General features: G+C 37.3%; 1 protein-coding gene across 1 annotated transcript in view; it reads left to right on the plus strand.

The window, feature by feature from the left end:
• The window catches only part of ZBBX (zinc finger B-box domain containing), a 73,372-nt gene extending 60,271 nt beyond the window's left edge, over positions 1–13,101 (plus strand). The window contains exons 17-20 of the mRNA XM_081955594.1: positions 5,126–5,278; positions 6,329–6,577; positions 8,667–8,787; positions 12,267–13,101. Of these exons, the coding sequence (XP_081811720.1) occupies positions 5,126–5,278; positions 6,329–6,577; positions 8,667–8,787; positions 12,267–12,339 (596 nt within the window). The 3' untranslated portion in view covers positions 12,340–13,101. The remainder of the gene's footprint in view (positions 1–5,125; positions 5,279–6,328; positions 6,578–8,666; positions 8,788–12,266) is intronic.
• Positions 13,102–24,044: the final 10,943 nt, after the last annotated feature.

Here is a 24,044-nt window from a genome sequence, read left to right on the forward strand (position 1 = left end):
AAGATATTCTTAGAAATTCAGAAATTATCAAACACATTTGAGAGGACGGAGAAGAAGTTTGAAGACTTAGAGCATCTAACAGTAAAATATGATGAAGAAGTTGGAGATGTTTATCAAGTGGAAAAAGTGGAAGTTAGAATCCTAAAAACCGAAGAGGAAAATGACCATAAAGAAATTAAATTCGCTGATATTTATGGTGATTGGTTTGCTTCTGGAAATGGAAAGAGTGGAATACTGAATGAGGAATTAAATGGAGGAGAACTCTACCCCAGATGGCAAGACACAGAAGAAGAAAAAACAAAAGAATTTATGGATTTAAAGAGAGAAATTTTATTAGCAACATACAATACAATACAATACAATACAATACAATAGTAGAGTTGGAAGGGACCTTGGAGGTCTTCTAGTCCAACCCCCTGCCTAGGCAGGAAACCCTATACCGTTTCAGACAAATAGCTATCCAACATCTTCTTAAAGACTTCCAGTGTTGGGGCATTCACAACTTCTGGAGGCAAGCTGTTCCACTGATTAATTGTTCTCACTGTCAGGTAATTTCTCCTCAGTTCTAAGTTGCTTCTCTCCTTGATTAGTTTCCACCCATTGCTTCTTGTTCTACCCTCAGGTGCTTTGGAGAATAGTTTGACTCCCTCTTCTTTGTGGCAACCTCTGAGATATTGGAATAATGCTATCATGTCTCCCCTAGTCCTTCTTTCTCTTAAGCTAAACATACCCAGTTCCTGCAACCGTTCTTCATATGTTTTAGTCTCCAGTCCCCTAATCATCTTTGTTGCTCTTCTCTGCACTCTTTCTAGAGTCTCCACATCTTTTTTACATCGTGGCGACCAAAACTGAATGCAGTATTCCAAGTGTGGCCTTACCAAGGCATTATAAAGTGGTATTAACACTTCACGTGATCTTGATTCTATCCCTCTGTTGATGCAGCCTAGAACTGTGTTGGCTTTTTTGGCAGCTGCTGCACACTGCTGGCTCATATTTAAATGGTTGTCCACTAGGACTCCAAGATCCCTTTCACAGTTACTACTACTGAGTAAGGTATCACCTATACTGTACCTGTGCATTCCGTTTTTGTTGCCTAAATGTAGAACCTTACTCTTTTCACCATTGAATTTCATTTTATTAGATAGTGCCCAATGTTCAAGTTTGTCAAGATCCTTCTGTATCTTAAGCCTATCTTCTGGAGTGTTGGCTATTCCTGCCAGCTTGGTATCATCTGCAAATTTGATGAGTTCCCCATTTATTCCCTCATCCAAATCATTGATGAAGATGTTGAAGAGTACTGGGCCTAAAACAGAGCCTTGGGGTACTCCACTGCATACTTCCCTCCATGTAGATGCAGTTCCATTGAGAACTACACGTTGAGTGCGGTTGGTCAGCCAGTTACCAATCCATCTGGTGGTGATGCTGTCTAACCCACATTCTTCTACTTTATCTAGTAGTAGGTTATGGTCTACCTTATCAAAAGCCTTACTGAAGTCCAAGTAAACTATATCAACGGCATTCCTCTGGTCCACTAATTTTGTCACATTATCAAAGAATGCAATAAGATTAGTCTGGCATGATCTGTTTTTGACAAATCCATGTTGGCTTTTGGCTATTACTTTGTTTGCTTCTAGGTGTTCGCAAATTCGTTGCTTGATTATTTTTTCCAGAATCTTTCCTGGTATTGAGGTTAGGCTGATAGGTCTGTAGTTTCCTGGATCTAATTTTTTCCCTTTTTTGAAGATGGGAACCACATCAGCTCTTTTCCAGTCCTCTGGTAGTTCCCCGGTGTTCCAGGATCTCTGAAAGATATAATTCAGTGGTTCTGAGATCTCGTCTGCTAGTTCCTTCAGAACTCTGGGGTGTAATCCATCCGGTCCTGGTGATTTGAACTCGTCTAGGGTAGACAGGTGCTCACTTACCATTTTCTTCCCTATTTCAATTTGTGTTCCTAATTTTGTGGTGCTGCTTTTGATAGGTTGGACTGTTTTATCCCTTTGTGTAAAGACAGATGCAAAACATGAGTTAAATAGTTCTGCTTTCTCCCTGTTGCTTGTCACCTTCTTGCCACTTTCTCCTAGCAATGGACCAATTGTTTCCTTAACCTTTTTCTTGTTTTTAACATGTTGGAAGAAGCTTTTTTTGTTAATTTTTACTTTTGTGGCAAGCCTTTCTTCATTGTGAACCTTAGCTTTCTTCACTTCATCTTTACAGGCTCGGGCTATTTGCTGATATTCTGCCTTAGTTATGTCCCCCTCCTTCCACTTTTTATACTTACTTTTTTTGTCTTTCAGTTTGTCAGATAGTTGTTTATGCAGCCATGCTGGTTTCTTTTGGGAGCTGTTGTTTTTCTTCTTCATTGGTATTGTGTTAGACTGGTTTTTTCTAATCTCATTTTTCAAAATTTCCCAAGCTTCTTGAGTTGTTTTCCCCTCGAGGATTCTCATCCATGGAATTTTTCCCAAGCTCTCTCTAAGTTTATTGAAATTAGCTTTCTTAAAGTCCAAGACTCTAGTTTGACTTTGTTCTACTACTTGTGTTTGGATAATGTTGAATTCCAATATTGCATGGTCACTTGCCCCCAGGGTTCCTATGGCTTCAACACCTTCTATCATTTCCTCTCTGTTAGTGAGAATTAAGTCCAGTATGGCTGATCCCCTTGTTTCCTTCTCTACTTTTTGGAAAACAAAGTTGTCTGCTAGGTTTGTTAGGAACCTGTTGGATCTTCCACTTGGTGCAGAGTTTGTTTCCCAGTTGATGTCAGGGTAGTTAAAATCTCCCATTACTATTGTGGTGTGCTTCCTACATACCTTAGTTAGCTGACTAGCAAAAAGTTCATCTTCTTCCTCTGCTTGGTTGGGTGGCCTGTAGTATAGACCTATGGCAATGTCATTTCCCCCACAACCTTTAATATTGACCCAAATGCATTCAAGATAGTTCTCATTATTGTTGTGCTCTATTTCTGTAGAGACGTAGTTATTTCTTATATATAGTGCAACTCCACCTCCTCTTTTATTTGGTCTATTTGTTTTAAATAATTTAAATCCTTCTAGCTGTATGTTCCATTTGTCAGTTTCATCCCACCAAGTTTCTGTAATGGCAATAATATCATATCTGCCCTCTTTTACTTGAATTTCTAATTCGCCCTGTTTATTCCTCATACTCTGTGCATTGGTATATAGACATTTGAGTCCATTTTGATTGACCTTGTGTTTACTGTCTACATAACCTGTATTATGCCGGACTGCCCCTATTTTCTTGCCACTTGTGTGATTCATGCACATGGTATGACAATCACTATTACATGCTTGGTTTTGCTTGACAGCAGGAGTGATAATCTTACCCACACACACATCTATGTTACATGCATTTATAACCCTATGAATTTTAGTTTGCTGGGGACAGAGATGTTCTGTATCTATTAATTCTCTGTCCCCGCTCTTCAGTTTAAATGTTTATCAAGAAAATCTGTGAATTTAATGCCAAGTAACTCAGTTCCTTTCTTGGATGGGTGCAACCCATCTCTTTTGTACAGTTTTTCATTGGACCAGCTACAGGCTTCATGACTAATAAAACCAAAGCCTTCCCTTTTACACCACTCCTTTAGCCAAACATTAAACTCTGCTACACGCTGGCCCTTCCCTTTTTGTTCCTTATATACAGGTAAAACCTCTGAAAAGATAAGCCTACAACCTATACTATTAAGTTCATACCCCAAGTTCTGGAAATCATTCTGCACAGAAAGTACAACTTTCTGGGATAGATCATTAGTGCCAAGATGTATAATAGCATCAACGTCACAGTCCTTACTTGCATTCTTGACTATCTTAAGAATACGCCTCTTGTCTCTGCTGGCAGTAGCACCTGGCAGACACCTGACCTCTTTTAAAACCTCCGTATCCTCTCCTAAATTAACATCTCTTACGATTGAATCACCAACCAGAAGGTGACTTCTCTTTTTACATACCTTGATCTTCTTCTGCGACTGATGTGTGATACCTGGTTCCCATTGATCAATCATTGATAACACTATTGACAATCAAAGATAAGCTGATTAAGGAAACAGAAGAAGAGCATCAAAATTACATGAGAGATTTTATAAGCAAGGAGTTGCTAAGAGGAGTCCATACAAATTTGATTAAGGAGATGATTAGAGGACTGACACCACAAATGGCAGAAGACATGAGACTGTTTTGCTACTGGAAAGATACAGGTTGATGGTTGGAAGTATATAATTTAAAACTAGTTAAACTTAGTGAAATTTAGTGACAATAGATATAGTTAAATAAATAATTGATAATGATAATAATGTATACAATGTGTAGTGTTACGTTAAGTAATAATGGGACATGAATATTGAATGGTACCCATGAAAGGAAGATTAGAAATCCTTTTGGATTATATATAAACGTTAATAAAAAGAACTAAGTTAGATTCAGTTAAGTCTTGATTATTAGGGGGGGAAATGTTATGATACAGGATATAGTCAAATAAAAGAGGGATAAGGATAACAACGTATATATATGTATGAGTTCAACATAAGGAAACTGGATGTAAGTCGTAAACAGTGATTTAGAAAGGAGGATTAGAAAATTGTGTTACTAAATATTATGGATGTTTAGCTAGAATAGGACATAAGGATTCAGTGTTATTGGAGGATTTTAGAAATAGTAAATGAAATGCCAGTATGTGGTTATGTATTAAATCTTGGTATATTTTATGATGAAGGACGTTTAAACAATTGTAGTCAAATAAAATGGAGGTATGATGATGGTAACATGTATAAATATCTGAGTTAAAATACTTGAGTTAATATGAATTATGGTTGATGACTGTGGAAGAGATGCACGAAAGCCTTTTGTAACCAACTGATACACTTTCCACAGTATGTAAAGAAGGAAGATTTTATGTGTTGTGTTTGTTTTGAAAATTAAAAATAATTTTTTTATTAAAAAGAAAGAATTGTTTTAGTTTGTTGTTCAAACTCTGAGAAAGGGCTTTAGAAAGATTTAAGTAGTTACTTAATGGTGCATGCATTTAAAGCAATGACTGTTGACCAGTGTAATTTTTTTTTTTAATGTAAAATGTCTGATTGTATTAATTGAACTTATTTTTTCATCTTCAGGACCTGATCAGTGGACAAGGCACTTGAGTCTAGGGGAATGTGCTGATGAATGTGTAGTACAAGAAATAATGAACAGTGAGCTTGGCAGACCATTAAGTAGACCGGAAAGGCAAACTCCACGTACTAGACTTTCTCAGCCAAACTTATCCGTTGGTGAGTGCTTTCCAAAACCAATTGGGCACTGACAGCAGACATTTGACCTCCCTGCATAATTCCTTTCCAACACTGTAACCAGCAAATGAAAATCAGTCGCAGTATTTCAATTCATTGAACATTATTACGTGTTTTACTCATTGACTGATGTTAGATATAATGTGAAGAATTAAAGTCAGCAGTTGAGATTTTTAATGTACTGTGTCTATGATGGACAGTCATATATATCATTTTCCCAAAAACTATTTTGTTGGTAATAGAACTGCTGCTGCATTCTTTTTTTTTAAAAAAAAATCATCTAATAGTAATCTCCATAATTGCATTTCTGCATACTCATTCCCCTTTCTGGCCTTCTGCTTGATGTAGCATGTATAGAGCTACGGTTTAATAAATGCTTTATTTGTCTGGCTTACTATAGAAGCAAGTAGCTCATTTGTGCATCAGGGGAGAAGAAGCAATATTTTTCATTCTTTGTTATTCAGGACTTATGAAATGATAAAAGAATGCGTACTAATAGCAAACCCATCCTCAAGGTTTTGATCTTCATGCAGACAGAACCTCCTATTTAGAAAGATGAGGGATAATATTAGCAGACTCATAAAGGTTTACAGAAATACAATATAACCAAAATTGCTCAAAAAATAGATTAATAGCTGCAGAATTCAGATTGACTACTGTGGAGGAGAGACTGGAAAATAAAAAAAAGGAATAAAATATCCTATCCCGGGGGTGGGGGGGTGGGGAGCATACAATCCACTTTACAACAATCATGTCCCATGTACATTTTCTAATATCAATTATAGTTGAAATATTATCATGGAAGGAAAAATATTATACAATAAGAAATCATAATTTTCAACTATGTTTATTGTTACTTTAAACCAGTACTTGTCTCCTTGAAGATGTGTGTGGACTCTAACTTCTACACATCTTCGAGCTGCCAAGATTGTGAAACACTGTCTTTAACAATCATGATCCACAATGTGATACATACTAGTTCTCTCAATGCAGTGCTCAAAACAGATATATTTCTCTCTTTTTTTGTTTCAGGTTATGCTTCCTCAAGACCTTTTTCTGCAAATATTCCCCTTTGCAAAATTGTTAAACACCCTTCTCGCCCATCTTCAGTCATTGAGGCAGGATCCAAACATTTAAATGCAAAACCTTTATCGCAAGCTGCTTTTGAAATTTCAGAAATCTCAGGCATTGACGTCACTGAGAATGATGATCCTTCTTTAGAGTATTATACCAGTCAACAAACTCTAACAGATTTAGACCATGAATTAAAGAGTATTTCAGGTAATTGTGCCAGTTCATCAAAGTTACTTGGCAAACGAATGTAATTTTGATAGCTTAAGTATCCTTGTAAGGTGTGTATTTTTTGCACATATTTGTATGTTACTACTTCTAAATTTTTGGATTACTCACAATGAAATGGCCAGGAACGGAAACATTTGCAGTTTTATTTATTTTGCCCTATTATTGGCTAAAGAATTGAAGATGTAAATAAGTAGTCAAAGTGTATCATTCTTTTACAGTATCTGTTTCTAATACTTGGAACATTCCTTTGGATATAAATCCAAAGCCTTATTGATCAAATTATAGTTCAGTTTGAATGAATTTATCCTAGGGATCATTTTCTCTTTTTTGTTGTTTTAAAAGAAGAAAAGTGACTTTAAATGTTGAGTTGGAAAGCCATTGATGGATGTTTGGGTATAGAAGGATTGGCTAACATAGTAGATTTTTTTAAATGGGTCAGACAGTCATATAATGAATCTCATTTCCTTTCACACAGGAAGACTAGGAAATAGAACCCAAGCTATTTGAATGGAATAAGTATATTGAAGAGCAAAAGAAATGATCTATGGGAACACTGGTTGTCAAAGGTTTAGAGCAGGGGTGTCCAAACTTGGCTGGGGAATTCTGGGAGTTGAAGTCCACAAGTCTTAAAGTTGCCAAGTTTGGACACCCCTGGTTTAGAGGAACAGGGAGTAGAAAGCAAAGTTTGAGCTTAATGAAATGAATTGAATTAGAAAGAAGTGAGGAGGAATGGATTAGCAAACAAAGAGATAAATTTACATAATAGGCACAAATAAATAATTAATCGTTTAGTATACTAGCTTTTGGTTCCTCTCTGCTGTATGAATTGCTTTCAGCAAACAGAAATTCTGTTTGTTTATTAAGAAGTCAAACTATAGTAGACGTTAAAAAAAGTAAAAGGGAAAGTTTCCCCTGTCTGGTCATGTCTGACTCTAGGGAATGGTGCCAATCTCTGTTTCCTCGCAGAGGAAGCCAGTATTGTCTGAAGATCCTCCCGTGGTCATGTTGCTGGCATGACTATCTGTTGAGGTTCATGAAATGCTGTTACCTTCCCACCAAATTGACACCTTTTATCTATTTGCATTGGCATGCTTTTGAATTTCTAGGTTGTCAGGAGCTGGGAAGAAAATGTTAGCTCACCCCATTACGTGGTACTTGGGTCTCAAGTTGTCAAGCTTCTGGTCGACAAACCCAGCATTTTAACTGCTAGGTGGCCAGGCCTTGTAACAGTAGATGTTACAAGCACATAATTTAGATTATAATTTTTCAGTAGAGTTGCAAAACTCTAAAACAAGATGTTTTGAGCAGTTCATTTCTCCACAACATTGTCAATGTCTAAATCAGGGGTCAGCAACCTACGGCTCTGGAGCCACATATGGCTCTTTCATCCCTCTTCTGTGGCTCCCTGTCACCAGTCGGCTCCACAAATGATAGGGCTTTCGATTAGGACAGGTAGAGGGAAAAGGATGCTGCACTAGGAGCAGACTCTATGGTGGGGGGGGAGGGACTTCCGGTTGGCTCTCGAATTGAACAGGGTGTTTCGGTGAGGACCTTTGTGGCTCTTTGAGTGTTTAAGGTTGCCAACCCCTGGTCTATATCAAAAGACATCTTGGGGAGTTGGGGATGCATCTCCAACAGCCTTCAGAATATGCAACCCTTACCAATAGCACAGCAAGTTTTCCAACTTTATTAACTTCCCTGTTAATTAATGTAGCAGATTGCGATAATGTAGGATGTGTTGAATCCTTTAGTAGAAACCATGTGTGATATGATGTGTTTTCTTTTCACTTATTAATGCTATTGCTTCCTGTAGAGCCTTGTAGTCCTGACCTGACACGGTGTGATAGTTCCATAAGGTTATAGCAGAGTCAATAAAATAAGTACATATCTATGTTACACTGAAGAGTTTTCAGCAATATTTTGAACAAGAGTATTTTCTTCTTTTTTTCAAAATGTATAATATATTTTGTATATAAGATAAACTTTGTCAGAGCTGTAAATATTTCATACACCAAAGAATTTCAATTGCCTGTAATTTAAATATATATTTATATATCGAACATTTCAGATTCCTGGGAAAATCTAAATGGTTTAAACTGTGGAGACTTCAATAGACATTCAAAAATCACATATCAAGATTTGCATAACAACCATGAATTAAAAGACTGTAGTCAAGGTGATGCTGTAAGGTTAGTTAATCCTGGCTTTTATTAAGCACTTCTCTGTACATCTCAGTATCCCTTGCTTTGTGAGTAAAGGCAATTTTCTTACATACTGTAAAATATTTCTTACAGTTCTTTGAATAATTTTCTGTAAACAATGCAGATCTTTATGATGGTTAGAAGAATGGTGCCTTCATGTAACTTAATGTGTTTTTCCTAATTATTTGCTAATATAATTTGCTTCCCAATTATTAGCTATTTGAAGATTGTTTAATTATATGTGGTTTGAAAGCATTAGACTTTCTCTGTTTCTAGTAATAATAGAATCTTTCCTCAAGTAAGAAGTCTGCAAGGATTTTTTTTCATTTTTTCTCTTACTCCCTAACTATGTTATCTAGTTTAACCACTTCCACCAGTATCTCATCAGAGCTTCTTATGGTTTTAAGCTCAGACTTACATCTGCATGAAAGCCTGAAGCTGCTTTTACTGCCTATTTGCATGGTAATAACACCCCATAACTTTCAGAAGACCCAACACCTCTCTTAAATTTATTAGTTCTTTGTTCATTGCCTCAAAATTAGAAAGCCCCTTAAAAATTCTATTTCTTCAGATTTGATTTTTCAGTGGCTGAATGATATTGTTTAATATTCCTGCCAAAAACTGTTTCAGGTTTTATAAATGTAATTTAAAGTTCAATTTATTTGATTTTAAAAAAAATGGGAAATAGTAGAGAGGTCAGTGATGATATATAGTCAGGCCATTGGAGCAAGATCTATGAACAAAAGTTCAGAACCTAAATCAAGAGAATTGGAAGAATCTCTCCTATGGCATATTACATTTTATACTGATTAAAATAAGGCATGGGACTATTTTAAGAGTGAGTGGTAGTCTATGAGAATATTTCCTGTCCCACTGGCTATTACACAAACCCAAATTATAACTGTGAACCTTTAGAAGTACTCCAGGCAAGAAGTACCAACCATGAGTACTAATACTATATTTATTGTACATCTGTCCCTCTTCACCTTTAATGTCCCAAGAAACCTAAGGAGGGTCCCTTCTGAGATGTTTGTTAGACCTCCATTGCTTCTGTGGCCTAAAATGCCTGTAATCTAACTGTTGTCTAATCTGCTCTTCAAATGCTGTTGCAGCTCTGCTGCAACTCCTACCTGTCAATGACATTGCCACTACCATTACAACAGAGCTAATCTATACTGAAGAAAACTGTACTGGGCACACCATTGATACATAAGCAAAACAGTATTGTGGACATTGGGCAACTACCCTGATGTCAGCTGTATCTTTCAGCTGGTTACTTCATAGGTGGTATTCAGCAGGTTCTGACCAATTCTGGAGAACCGGTAGCAGAAATTTTGAGTAGTTCGGAGAACTGGTAAATACCACCTCTGGCTGGCCCCATCCCCATCTATTCTCTGCCTCCAGAGTCCCAGCTGATTGGGAGGGAATGGGGATTTTGCAGTAACCTTTCCTGGAGTGGGGAGGGAAAGGAGATTTTACAGTATCCTTCCCCTGCCTTGCCCACCAAGTCACGCCCACCAAGCCACGCCAATAGAATCGGTAGTAAAATTCGAATCCCACCACTGGGTTATTTGGAATGATTTCTAGGTATTCTTTTTAAATCCAACCAGTTTTTGAAAAGTTCTTGGTGTTCCAGATCTTGCTTTGACTTCCATAGTTCTGATTGTATGATTCTATGAATTAACAATTTTATTTGTTCAAGATTTAATTTGCTAGATGAAAGCATTTGGTTATTTTTTTTGTTTATGCCTTCCGTTTTATAAGAGCAAATTGCCTTCATTTGTACGTGCTGATATGGCAGTCTGGTTGTTGAAATGAGGCAGAACAAAACATGTGGAATTTCCTTCCTCTGGTTAATTGTACAGCCGTCCTAATGAGCCAATCATTTTTGCGGGCTTTATGTTTGCAATATATAAATATAATAGGAAGGATGACTAAATGCCTGCCCTATTCAGTATCTTTACTGTAAATCGGTACACAACAGCATATGCAAAGTAAAAGTACATTTAAAGTTTCAGAAATATACTATGTTTACCATTTTCTGTTCCCTTGGGGATTCAGTGAAGCAGACAATTTGATTAGAATTCCTAAGTATTGGGGCAACTGTAACTTTACTCTTTTGTACAATGTTTTTCATTGTGGCTCTTATCCTTATAATTCCATCTCCATCTGCTTGTGCTGTTTTGAACTTTAAGGGAAAAAAACAGTAACAGCCTGTCCTTGATTTACAACCATTTATGTAGTGACTGTTTTTAAGTTACAGCGGCACTGAAAGACTTAACGACTGTGTTTCACACTTAAGACGGTTGCAGCATCCCCATGGTCATGTCATCAAAATTTAGATGCTTGGCAACTGGCATGTATTTGTGACGGTTGCAGTGGGCAAGTCACATGATCATCTTTTGCAACCTTCTGACAAGCAAAGTCAATGGAAAGCTAGATTCACTTAACAACCATGTTGTTTCAGTGAGTCACTTAACAACTGTGGCAAGAATGGTCATCAAATGGCAAAGCTCACTTAACAACTGTCTTGCTTAGCAGTGGAATTGGAACTCAATTGTGGTTGTACGTGGAGGACTATTTGTAGCTTTATGTGTTTTACAATTCATAGAATTGCAATGCTATATAGTTGGAACTGAGCTACCATTCAAAGAGGAAGCAAAGGAAGATCATTTGCTAGACCTACTGTCTTCTGAGCTTTATACATATTGTAGACCACATGTTTTTTTTCCAGTGGCAATATGGAATATTTCAGGTTTTCTTGGTAAGATCTAAGAGTTCCTACATAAGTGCCCAACAGAAGATAGAATAGGATAGAATTCTTTATTGACCAAGTGTGATTGGACACACAAAGAATTTGTCTGTGGTGCATACGCTCTCAGTGTATATAAAAAGACAAGATACATTGATCAAGAATCATAAGGTACAGCACTTAATGATAGTCATAGGGTAAAAATAAGCAACCAGGAAACAATATCAATATAAATCGTAAGGATACAAGCAACAAAGTTACAGTCCTCAAAATGACGCTATAGAGCACTGCAACCAAGACAACTAGACACAAGAACAGTTTTTCCCCGAACGCCATCACTCTGCTAAACAAATAATTCCTTCAACACTGTCAAACCATTCACTCTCATCGTTCCTATCACCCATCTCCCCCCACTAATGACTGCAGGACTGTAACTTATTGTTTGGCAGAGTGATGGTGTTCGGGAAAAAACTGTTCTTGTGTCTAGTTGTCTTGGTTGCAGTGCTCTATAGCGTCGCTTTGAGGGTAGGAGTTGAAACCATTTATGTCTAGGATGCGAGGGGTCTGTAGATATTTTCACGGCCCTCTTTTTGACTCGTGGAGTGTACAGGTCCTCAATGAAAGGCAGGTTGGCAGTAATTGTTTTTTTTTTTCTGCAGGTCTGATTAGATATTCACCTATTTAGAAAAATTATAATTTCTTCTTTATTTTTTAGCCTCTATGATGAACATTGTTCAGATGATGAGGAAGACAAGATGGACAGACAGCAGGTGATAGAATTGCAATGAAAAAAAAAAAAAGAATCCAACCTCATATGATCACCTATTTCAGCCTTCTAACCAATCCAAAATGCTTGTCCCAAGTATGGTGGATGAACTAAACTAATAAGGAAGTAAATAAATAAATTAAAGGCACATTGATACTAAAAGATAAACCAAGAGCAATATAGTTGGGGTTTTCTTCCTGTCTTTTTCTGTAAGAGAATTTAATTTACATTTGCCTTATGTGTACCAGTGAAGCCAGGAGTCAGCTTCATTCAGAAATGATGTTTATAAAACTTTCTAGGTCTTCAAAACTCGGTTTAAGGGTGAGTGACCAAATCCTCCAAACAGAACTGTTAACTAGTGCACATCTTGACTAATGATTGTAGCTTACCTGGATATCCACAAAGGAAAGGACATTATGAATACTTCTCTTAGGTTCAGGATTTGCCATGGTTCTGCCTATCCTGGAGACAGTGGCAGAATCTTGGACAGTGGTGGTGAACCTCAGACACATGAGTCATAGGTGTCACATCATGACATTTTGGGTAACATGCCAGTGTCCACCAACACCCAGGAGCAATTCTCTAAATCACAGGCCATTCTGAAATGATTTTTGGAGACTGCAAAGGCCAGGCAAAAATGGGGTATGCTCTCACATAGCCTCTGGAGCATTCAAAAATTACATAAGAAAGCAGCTTTCTGCTGCAGGAACGAAGGCCTTGTATAACTTGAGGCTGTCTTGGATAGTTTGGAGGGGCCTGTCAGCAGAAAGAGAACATTGTCTGAAGGTAAGTGGCATGCGGTAATCCTGGGGATCACATTTATTTAAAAAATACATGAATATGTAAAGAATTTTTCTCTCTCGTCATATGGAGAAGGGAGTGTGTGACATGCTAGCAAAGTCAAGTTACACATTTTCCAAATTTTTCACACGCCTAGCCCAAAAGGTTCACCATCACTGATGTAAGAATCAAGTTACTGAATCAATGTATTACCAGTTTTGATGTATTGTGGAAGCCTCACATAGCAATAGAAATTTTGGACTCGGTTGTCGTTGTAAGTTGAGGACTACATGTAAAAACTATATGCCTTCTGACATTTTTAGAAGCCTGACATTTTTATTATTGCTCATTAAGCATTTGTTCGTGACAGCTACATTTTACTATTTGGGAAGCAAAACAATAGGGTTTTAAGTCATAAATTACCAAGAGATAGTAAACTGCATGCAAGTGGATTCTTATTTTCAGATGGGGTTAGTCTTTACATACTACGTGTAGGCTACTGGTATGCAAGCAGCTAATTGGTGAACCACTGTATGGGTTTCAATAACTTTATAGTTACTGAAACTAGAGTTTGCTGAGCATTCCCACTAGTGAAATGAGAGAATAACAAACCTCCACAGTTCTACATACACATATGTATTTAAAAGCTGCATGTTCTTGTTCTGTCCCATGATTCCAATGAATATGCAGACACAGGCTTGGCTGTCTGCCATGACTAATTACATAGATAAAGCCACCCCTTGGCTAGGAGCCTAGAAAGTTATCTTCAAGAACCCAAGATTAAACTTACAGAATGCTTTCTCAATGGCTTGTATAATGGACTGTTGTTTCCTGCAAAGATTCCCCTCCCGTCGCTCCACCTATAAACTCTTTGGGAGGGGCCACTCCCTTAGGCAGCTTTCCTTACTTCCTTCTATGATGTCTTCTCCACAGCTGTTCCTTTCTCCTATCAATTCTACACATACGCACATCAGGGACAACCTCCCTCTGTTCCTCCTCACTGCTCCTGACTCAGATGCCACCTGGTGGCCAACAGGCCTCTCTAGTTCCTGCTCTGACTCCAAACACCCTCCAAAATCTTCCTCATCCTCCAGAGAAGTCCCATTATGGTCTGAGCTGTCAGAGTCCACCAACAGCTCAGCTGGCCGTTGCTGGGCCACAACACTTCTACATTTTAAAAAATTCATGGATTAAAATCCCTACAAAAATGTGGCCTATTAAGAAGCCTTCTTTATCCACTCCAAGAGCCTCCCCCACATTTTAACTTCCAAATCTTTTTTTTAAAGTGTATTGCTCTTTCATCTCTAATTTGTAATGCATGTTATCTCAAGACCTTCACTCAATAAGTTAAATAAGACCTCCACTGTGTCTTAAATTGCATGTTTGTTGTTTAAATAGGTTTTGTTGACGAAGCCATTAGGATGAAAAGGTGAAAAATTAATTGCTAGTCTGATTTTATATACCTACTACAGAATTAAGAATGGCTTAATGTTTTTAACCAACACAATTCTTACTTTTGTGGTTTTGCTATACTATTTAGATTGCTACTAACTTCAACTATCTTCCTGTTGTCAGGTTTCTTGTATTCCTTTCATTAGAGCCTGATTTCATTTAGATGGATCATTAAAGAAATTAATCATTGGTGTCACACACAGTCTGACATGCAGTTTCTATTGACAAATGTTTATCTCTTGCAATAAAAAAAGCAACTTTTATTAGCACAATTAGAATGTTTACAGAACCTAAATGAGAACAAATAACACTCTCAACTACTTTGTGAAATGGATACAGGAAATAACTGTTCTCCTTTTTTATAGTATTAACCTTTCTCAGATTACTTTCCTTGGCTTTACTGTATTTTTCCACTTTCATTGGAAATTCATTATTGCTCCTTACACAAACATCCCTCAGACCTATGCACACTTTGGGAATGAAATTTAACCAACATGAAATTTCCTTGTGGATCAGGCCAAAAACCTATGTAGGGTAGCATGTAGTTGAGTCAACCAGATGCAAACTAGAAGTTTAAAGTGGGATGTAAAAGTAATAATCCACTCAGCCATGTACACTGTAAGAATGAGTATGTAAGTCATACTGCCATTGATTCTAGTAGTTAGATGCAGCCATCAAAATATCCACTTAGTAAACACTAATAGTCAAATTTTCCTTAAATCTGTCTAATTCTATAGGTTCGTCCCCTAGATGGCTATTTAAATTCATAGCCGCCATCATACAGGATGGCAGTGAATTAATAAAGTACCTATGTGTTATACTGAGAAAAAAATATTGGCCCCATATTTTCCCATATTTTACTTTAATAACCTCACATTCTAATACAAGAAAGGAGAACAAGGGTTTTTCTTTTTACAATAAAAATATTTTCCCCCTTCTTTTCTTCACTCTGAATCAAGAAGTTCCAAATATTAAACCTTCCAAACTTTCCAAATAACTGCTCTTTAGTAATTATTGCAATCCTCTAATTATGTTTACTTCTATTGCAGTACATTTTTCAATTTTACAATAGCCTTTGTGAAATAATTTCCCATCTGATTTTACACCACATATTTATATAACTGCATTGGTATATTGGCAGTTTATGTTTATTCCTTATCTAATAACTCCGTGCATGAAATTCAGTTGTTTTTTTACAGCTATAACACACTGAGTTGTTACTTTCATTGAGTTATCCAGCATGTTTCTAGGATTCTTGGTTGGCTTCGGTTTCAAATATATTTTAAGATACACTTTTTATTGTTGATATTAATGCTTGTTGCAATCAGTTCCTCAGTGCCTATTAAATTGTTTGCTTTGAAAGGTTACCTAGTGTTTCTCCAGTTACTTCAGCCTTATTTTATGCCATATTTCCTAGGCTTGCTTAGCAGTGATCTTTTGTTATATAAGCAGGCATACATTGTTAGTTTCCTACACACAGTTATAGCACATTATTAACATTTGGACAATATCAGGAATAAGCAGATTATTAGATCCTGATGAGAACTATCATATCACACAAGATGTAAAGGTGAAGACTGTATGTTTAGACCAGGGGTCAGCAACCCGCAGCTCTGGAGCTGCATGTGGTTCTTTCATCCCTCTGCTGTGGCTCTCTGTCACTCAAAATATGTGTCACAACCGCCAATGTGCAACACTCGCCAGCATGCAATTCATTCAGCTTTTCAACCCCTGTTAGGCCAATCATAGTTCCTTGATTTCAACACTGCATTTGAAGAGAGCAATGAAAGCAGCAACCTTAATAGCAATAGACCTATATACTGCTTCATAGGACTTTACAGCCCTCTCTAAGCATTTTACAGAGTCAGCACATTGCCTCCCAACAGTCTGGGTCCTCATATTACCAACCTTGAAAGAAAAGAAGGCTGAGCCAACCTTCAATTTGTCAGGATCGAACTGGAAGTGGACAGAGTCAGCTTGCAATACTGCACTCTAACCATTAAACCACCATGGTCCATCTAGTTTACAAGATTTTGCTATAAAACAAAATTAACGTGGTTAGCAGTTGTAGTGATCACAGTACAATTCCATGTGTCCCAGTTCATAAATAAGAAACTGAGTTTAATAATTCTGGAAAAGCATGCATAGGGTTGCAGCCTTAGATGTGTTAAAGCCTAGGTGTTCAATCATTTAAAAAAAAAGCAGGAGGAATCTTTCCAGGGATACCCTTAAGCCTACTTGGTGACTGCATGAGCGAGGAGACTTGAATTGGGCATTTTCCTATTCGTCAAGTTGACTGGCTATTATTGAAAAAGCTGAGTACTTGGCTGGATCTAATGAGTGCTTGAGTAGGAAGACAACGGGTGGCTGTAAACTGGGAAGTTGAAACAAACATCTTTGAAGATGACATTAGCATCATATTTCTCAACCTTGACAACATACAAGTGTGTAGACCTCAACTCCCAGAAACCCCAGCCAGCATGGTGGCAGAGGAATTCTGGGGATTGAAGTCCAGATGCCTTAAAATTGCCAAGGTTGAAAAGCCCTGGATTAGTAACTCGTTTAGTAACTCATTAGTAACCCACTCCCCCACTACTAGTTTAATTCTTTGCTTCACTATATTAACATCTGAAATAATAAATGAAGTGGATATATATATTACGGGTTTTCTTGTTAACCATTGATCAACTTCCCCTCTCCTGAAGATAGGAGAGGAGGCGATTTAAAGCATTTTGAAATTTACTTGAAATAGCAGATTTTGGAAGTAGCATGCATTCCTGTTATTACAAGAACAGAAAGGAGACAATTCTAGATAATGCCTGGATTGTTACAATTTGTTTTTGTTTAGTGTTTGAAAACACCCATAATGACATTTTCTCCTTTGTAATCATAAAAGCCACTTTCTGTTCTGATTAGACATGGCAGAAAACTATTAACTATGTGTGAAGATTAAGTATGTTAATTAGTAAAGTGTTTCTTGCTTTGCCTTCTAGAAAAAGTTCAGTTATATTCACTGAGGCATGTGAGAAAAGGCTTTCCATAGAAATAAAATGGCTTTCATATAATGAGGCATTTGCTTGTTAAAATAAACACAATATGATCACCGGTAATAATCTGTAAGGATGCAAATAATTTAATAATGACACTAGCAGTGGATAGGAATATTTGCTCCTTAAATTAATGTTCCACCAGCCCTTAACCCTTAATAACGTAAAGGTTTCTAACCAAGCTGATAATAGAAGAAATTTGTAAAATCTGGAATGTTTTCCAGGAAAATTTTTATGTTACATCACATATTTATTTTCATTTATTATTTAAGGTACTTTATTTGTTTACTTGACATTTTATAAATTCCACTCTATGCTTACAGGGATGTGCAGCAAAATTAAAAGGAAACGTATAACACAAGGCAGAGATTAAAGCTTCAATTACAATCCAATTCAAATGAACGCAAATGCGGTATACGTGTTTCAGAATAATATTTGCAGGATGCAATCTGGGTCAGTCACTGGGACCAGAGGTTTAGTCTTTTTAGCTTTTGGACTTGTGTTAGAGTCCATCCTCCGGGAATTTCCCTCTAGGACACTGCTAACAAGAAGTTCCCTGAAAATGGACTTCAGGATGAGTCCGAAAGCTCAGATAATGAAACCTCTGGTCAGTGCCCATCCCAGATTGGATTTTACAATTAAACTGAGCACAGCTTTAAATACCAGAAGCTCCGTGAAATAAGACTGCCTTAAAAAGTATTTAAAAAACCAATTAAAAAATTCTATAATCAGGCTCCACTGCTAGCTGCAAATTGGCGGATAGGTGGACTACTAGATATAAAATTTGCTAAGGAATGCAAAATTCTCAGGAGGGAAGAAACAATTCTTGAGACAAATCTTCAAGTTCTTCCAGTGTTTGAAAATAAGCAGATTCTGAATTGAACTTTGAAGCAAACTAGAACCACATTAACTATGGCAAGATTGGTGTGAAATGGTTTGCAAAATGCACATCAGATAATAATCTGGCGTGTTATCATGTTATACAAGTTAGCTATAGTTTTTGAACTTTTTCAGAAGGAAATACACTAGGAGAAGCAAATTCCAGGATATGTAGCAATGTAATCAATTCCAATAAAATAAAATAGGTCTACAATATACAGAAACACAAATTAACGTGGAAACTTCTAATATTTAAAATGACGAAGATAAAAATAAATGAAATCTGCCCATTCTTTCAATTAATTATTTCATTGTGATATTTAACGCAGTTTGCTGCAAAAATGAAAGTAATAAAGAAGTGTGTGTGTGTTATATTGACTGATGAAGATAGTGCCCAGTTGGCTACATCGTCTTCCTTGGAAAATGAGCAATTAGAAATCAAAGAGTTCAGTTCAGAACTGAAGAAGCTTCTTGGATGAGAAGTAAAACATCTTCAACGAAAAACAAAAACAAAATCCAGTTGTCTTTTGAAAAAGCACTTTTGGAATCTCCATAGACAGAAGTGAGTCTGAACACAGGTAAACCCAAAAGCAGCCTCACTACTCCCAGTTCCTGATGTAGAGAATTTTAAATCCCTGAGGCAGCATGGATAACTAAAAGTGAACAAAGTTTTTTTTTTTTTTTAAAAAAAGGTCACTTGCAGGGCAAAACTGAAAGTTTGCAAAGTCTGACTCCATACTTCAGGGGTATTAATTTTTAGCTGAAACTGAGTGTAATGTAATAAAGCCCTGGCTATCCTTGGATATTTAAAGCCATTTCAGGGGAGATATTCACCATTAGAACAGTCCTTGAAAAAAAGCATGGCATGTAGTCCCTGCCCTCTGATCTGCACCTCAGTAGCCTTATAATCAGGGGAATCTGCAGGAGACCCCCCAAAAAAAGGATCAAAACGGCAGGTGTAAATGGCTCAATGAAATCCTGTTCCTATTGCATGTGTGCAAAGAGTGCCATGCATGTTAAAAAGATAGGATTTGATTACTACAATGTTGCCGGCCATTTTGATAGGGATGCATGCTTGTACTATCATCAGCCCTACACGTTTGTTTCAAATAGGTCACGCCACACAGATCTCATTGCTGTTTTTGACAATGGCTACATTAGCTGATTAAGTGGGTGTCTGAATAGCCCACAGATTGAATATCAGCCAGCACCATGTTGCAGCTGCCAAAAGACAGGGTGATCCAAACAGGAACAGTGCTGAGATCATAAGTGATAATTCCATTGTCGGCTGCCTAGGTCAGATCGTACTTGGAATTTTGTGTCTGGCTTTGGTCGCTATACTAGAAAAAGGATGCTGACTGATTGGAAAGAGTGCAGAGAAGAGAAAGAAAACAGAGCAGACGGTAAGAAAAGTATCTACAGACCCCTCCCATCCTGGACATAAATTGTTTCAACTTCCACCCTCAAAACGATGTTATAGAGCAGTGATGGTGATGCTTTTCAGCACTGACTACCGAAAAGGTCATGCGGAAACATCGTGCATGTGTGAGTGAGCTTGTCACTCCAGAAAAGCCAAACTTCTTGGTTCTGCGCAGATGTGCTCCTGACAATCAGCTGGCCGGCATGCATGCGCACACTGGTTTTCAGCACTGCAGTGCGTGCAAAGGACAGCTGATTGTTGCATGCGCATGTGCGCCAGAAACCCAGAAGACAAACAGGGAAGGCTGTGCGTGCCATGTGACATGGCTTCACATGCCACTTTGGGCATGCGTGCCATAGGTTCACTATCACGGTTATAGAGCAATGAACAGCAGAACAACACAAATACAGTTTTTTTCCTGGATGCCATCACTCTGCTAAAAACAACAACACTGTCAACCTATTTACTAAGACTGTATTACTACTACTTTACTTTACTTCTATACTATATACTACTCATCCTTCCTATTGCCTATCTCCATTTTTACTTATGACTATAACCGTGTTGTTTTTAATCTTATGATTTATATTGTTTTATTTAGTTTCCTAGTATGATTTTGATTGCTTGTTTAGTATCCTATGACTATCATTAAGTGTTGTATGTTATGATTTATGATGAATGTATTTATGATGACTATGATCATGATTGTTCATTTATATCTTTTATGTACATTGAGAGCTTATGCACCAAAGACAAATTCCTTGTATGTCCAATCACGCTTGGCCAATAAAGAATTCTATTCTATAAGGGGGAAACATGACATCAGGCTTCCAACATAGGAAGGAAGTGATGGAATAAATTGTCTCACCTGAGAATAAGACTAGCGCCAACAGATAGGGGCTTTGTAGAGAGAGATCCAAATTCAAAATAAGACTGTTGCCATCCCCAGTAAGATTGATTTGATTGGCTTTGCACACCTTCCTTTTCTCAAGAAATGTAGAGATGACCCTTGTCTCATCTTTTTCATTTGCAAATGAAAGAGCTAACTGGAAGGGATAAATCAGGTCAACCATAGCAAAAGAAAAGCTTCTGCTTAGGATCGCCCTGCCCAGTGCTCTGGGATTTGCCACAATTCATCCTGTAACAATTGTGTCTTACATAGTAAAGTAATACATCTTTTTTCCCCTTGGATCATGCTAGAAGCCAATGGAGTAGGATGAATGGTGACTTCTATCTGTTACAAGAGATAGGAGATGAATAGAATGAAAAAGTCAGATTTTTTTTCTCCTTTTGGCCAGAAATACCAGAATGAAAGTCTCAGGACAGGAATGCTTAATGCTGTCCAACTTTAGAAAGTCTTTAGAATAACATAGTGATAAGATGGTTTTGTTCAGGCTAGTACATTTTTTTAAAAACAACTCCTTTCATATCTACATACTAAGATAGGGTAATAGGACAATTCCTTTTTAAAAAAAATGCAAGGTCATTGTCAAAAGAAAAAATACAATAAAAAATTATTCACTTCATTAAAGCAAAATATACAAGTCATGATTACATATTATTTTTGTATTGATGTGCAATACCTTTGACAATTTAGCAGTTCAGAGATTTCAAAAGCCAACTTTATGCAATTCATTCTGCAGTGCAAATTAAAATTCTCTTAACTCTCTTAAGATAAAGCATCACAAACTTACATTTCATGTGCTGGAAGAGATGGAGTCTGCTTTGCTAGTCAAAATAATTTTCCCATAGCATATTTTGCATACTAAAATTTGTTCCTGTTGAGTATGTTCGGAATACTATTTTTTTTATAGCTTATGGTGATTTTATACTATACACCAATATCTCTAGTGGCAGAAAATGAAGAGGAGTTAAAGAGCCTCTTGAAGCGGGAGGAGGAGAGTGGAAAAGTTGGCTTGAAACTCAACATTAAGAAAACAGATCATGGCATCTGATCCTTTCAATTCCTGGCAAATAGATGGGGAAGAAATGGAGGTAGTGACAGATTTTATTTTCCTGGTCTCCAAGATCACTGCAGATGGGAACTGCAGCTAAGAAATTAAAAGACGCTTGCTCTTGGGGAGGAGACCAATGGCAAATCTAGACTGCATATTAAAAAGCAGAGGCATCACCCTGCCAACAAAAGTGTGGATAGTCAAGGTTATGGTTTTCCCAGTTGCAATGTATGGCTGTGAAAGTTGGACCATAAGGCTGAGCACCAAAGAATTGAGACCTTTGAACTATGGTGCTGGAGAAGACTCCTGTGAGTCCCTTGGACTTCAAGGCGATCAAACCAGTCAGTGCTAGAGGAGATCAACCCTGACTGCTCTTTAGAAGGCCAGATCCTGAAGATGAAACTCAAATACTTTGGCCACCTAATGAGGAGGAAGGAATCACTGAAGAAGAGCCCAATGCTGGGAAAAATTGAGAGCAAAAGAATAAGGGGACGACAGAGAATGAGATGGCTGGATGGAGTCACTGAAGCTGTCAGCATGAGCTTAAATGGACTCTTGGGGATGGTAGAGGACAGGAACGCCTGGAGGAATGTTGTCCATGCAGTCGCGATGGATTGGATACAACTTCGCAACTAACAACAACAGCAACCAAAGTTTCTCACCTTAAGAACTTGTAGACTTCTGCTCCCAGAGTTCCCCAGTCAATAAATGCATTTTAAAATTGTTAAGGTTTTTAAAAACTTCTATATGGCATATACTTTTGAAACAGACACATGTTTCATTACATCAGAATGACTTCATTAATATCTCTCCATCTCTATGTTTTTTTTTTTTAAAAAAAATAGAAATCATCCAGATTTCTTGGTGGAAACATTGACAGTGTTAGTATATTTACCTTATCTATGGTGACCATCTGGAATTATCCCCATTTAAATTTCTCCATAATTAACAATATTGTTTTTGGCCTTCAATTTAATACATCACTGATGAGAAAACTAGTATCTGGGTTCACCTAATAGAGTGCCATTCACTGAAGTAGCATACTTTTGCTTAAATGATCGCGTGGAGGGAGATTCCAGAATGGAGCCTTCACTTCTATCTTACCCTCCTCGCATTTATGAAAATAGCTAAGCAAATCTCCAACATATTTTAAGAAGCTTAGAGGGAATCGTTGTTATGTCTTAGTATAAGTCAAGGGTGTCAAATTCACTTCGTCACAGTGATGTCACATGATGTATCAGGACTTTCCCCCCTTCATTAAACTGGGCATGAGTGTGGTCAGCACATGACACATCCGGCCCGGGAGTTTGACAGCCCTGGTATAAATGATAATGAAACAGGTTTCAGTAGCCGGACTTGGTATGAAATGTAACATAATATAACATAATATAACACAGTACAATGCAACGCAATCCAACACATAGACACACTATATACACATCCACACACATATATACTATGTGCGTAGTTATAGGTAGTCATAGACTTACAACCACAATAAGGACCAGAATTTCTGTTGCTAAGTAAGGTGGCTATTAAGTGAATCTCACCTGATTTTATGACCTTTTTGCCATAGTTGTTAAATCACTGCAGTTATTAAATGAATCACCTAGTCATTAAGTGAATCAGACTCCCACCCTTAACTTTGCTAATTGGAAACTGGTTGGGAAGGTCACAAATGATCACATAACCCCAGAATGCTGTGACCATCATAAATACATGCCTATTCTACTTGGCTTTTGATCACGTGAACATGGGAATTCTGTGTGATTGTATGATGACCGGTCAAAAGTCACTTTTTTAACTTCACACACACACACACAAAATCATAAACTCATATAGTCAAATATATATACACACACACAATCATAAACTCATATAGTCGAACAGTATTTGTATAGTATTTTGGCTCACAAATGGATCTGTAAATTGTAGTTTCATGGGATTTCTTTTAAATCACTCTACTGGTCATTTGTTGGATTAATACCTTATTATTAATGGAAAACTGAAAGCATGCTTCAGATGAAATAGCTAGCTAGGCATAGGGTTTTCAGAGCAAGCTTTACAAGTAAAAAAATGTATAATCTCACACTGGTGGTTCCACTGGGATTTTGCTGTAGTTTCAAAAGAAAAGATTAGAAGAACAGAAGGCTGCCAAGAGAGCATGTATGGATTGCAGAGTGAAAAAAGACCT

Source organism: Natrix helvetica (assembly GCF_964273705.1).
Source record: "Natrix helvetica genome assembly, chromosome: 5".
In the NCBI taxonomy this organism is placed as follows: domain Eukaryota; kingdom Metazoa; phylum Chordata; class Lepidosauria; order Squamata; family Natricidae; genus Natrix; species Natrix helvetica.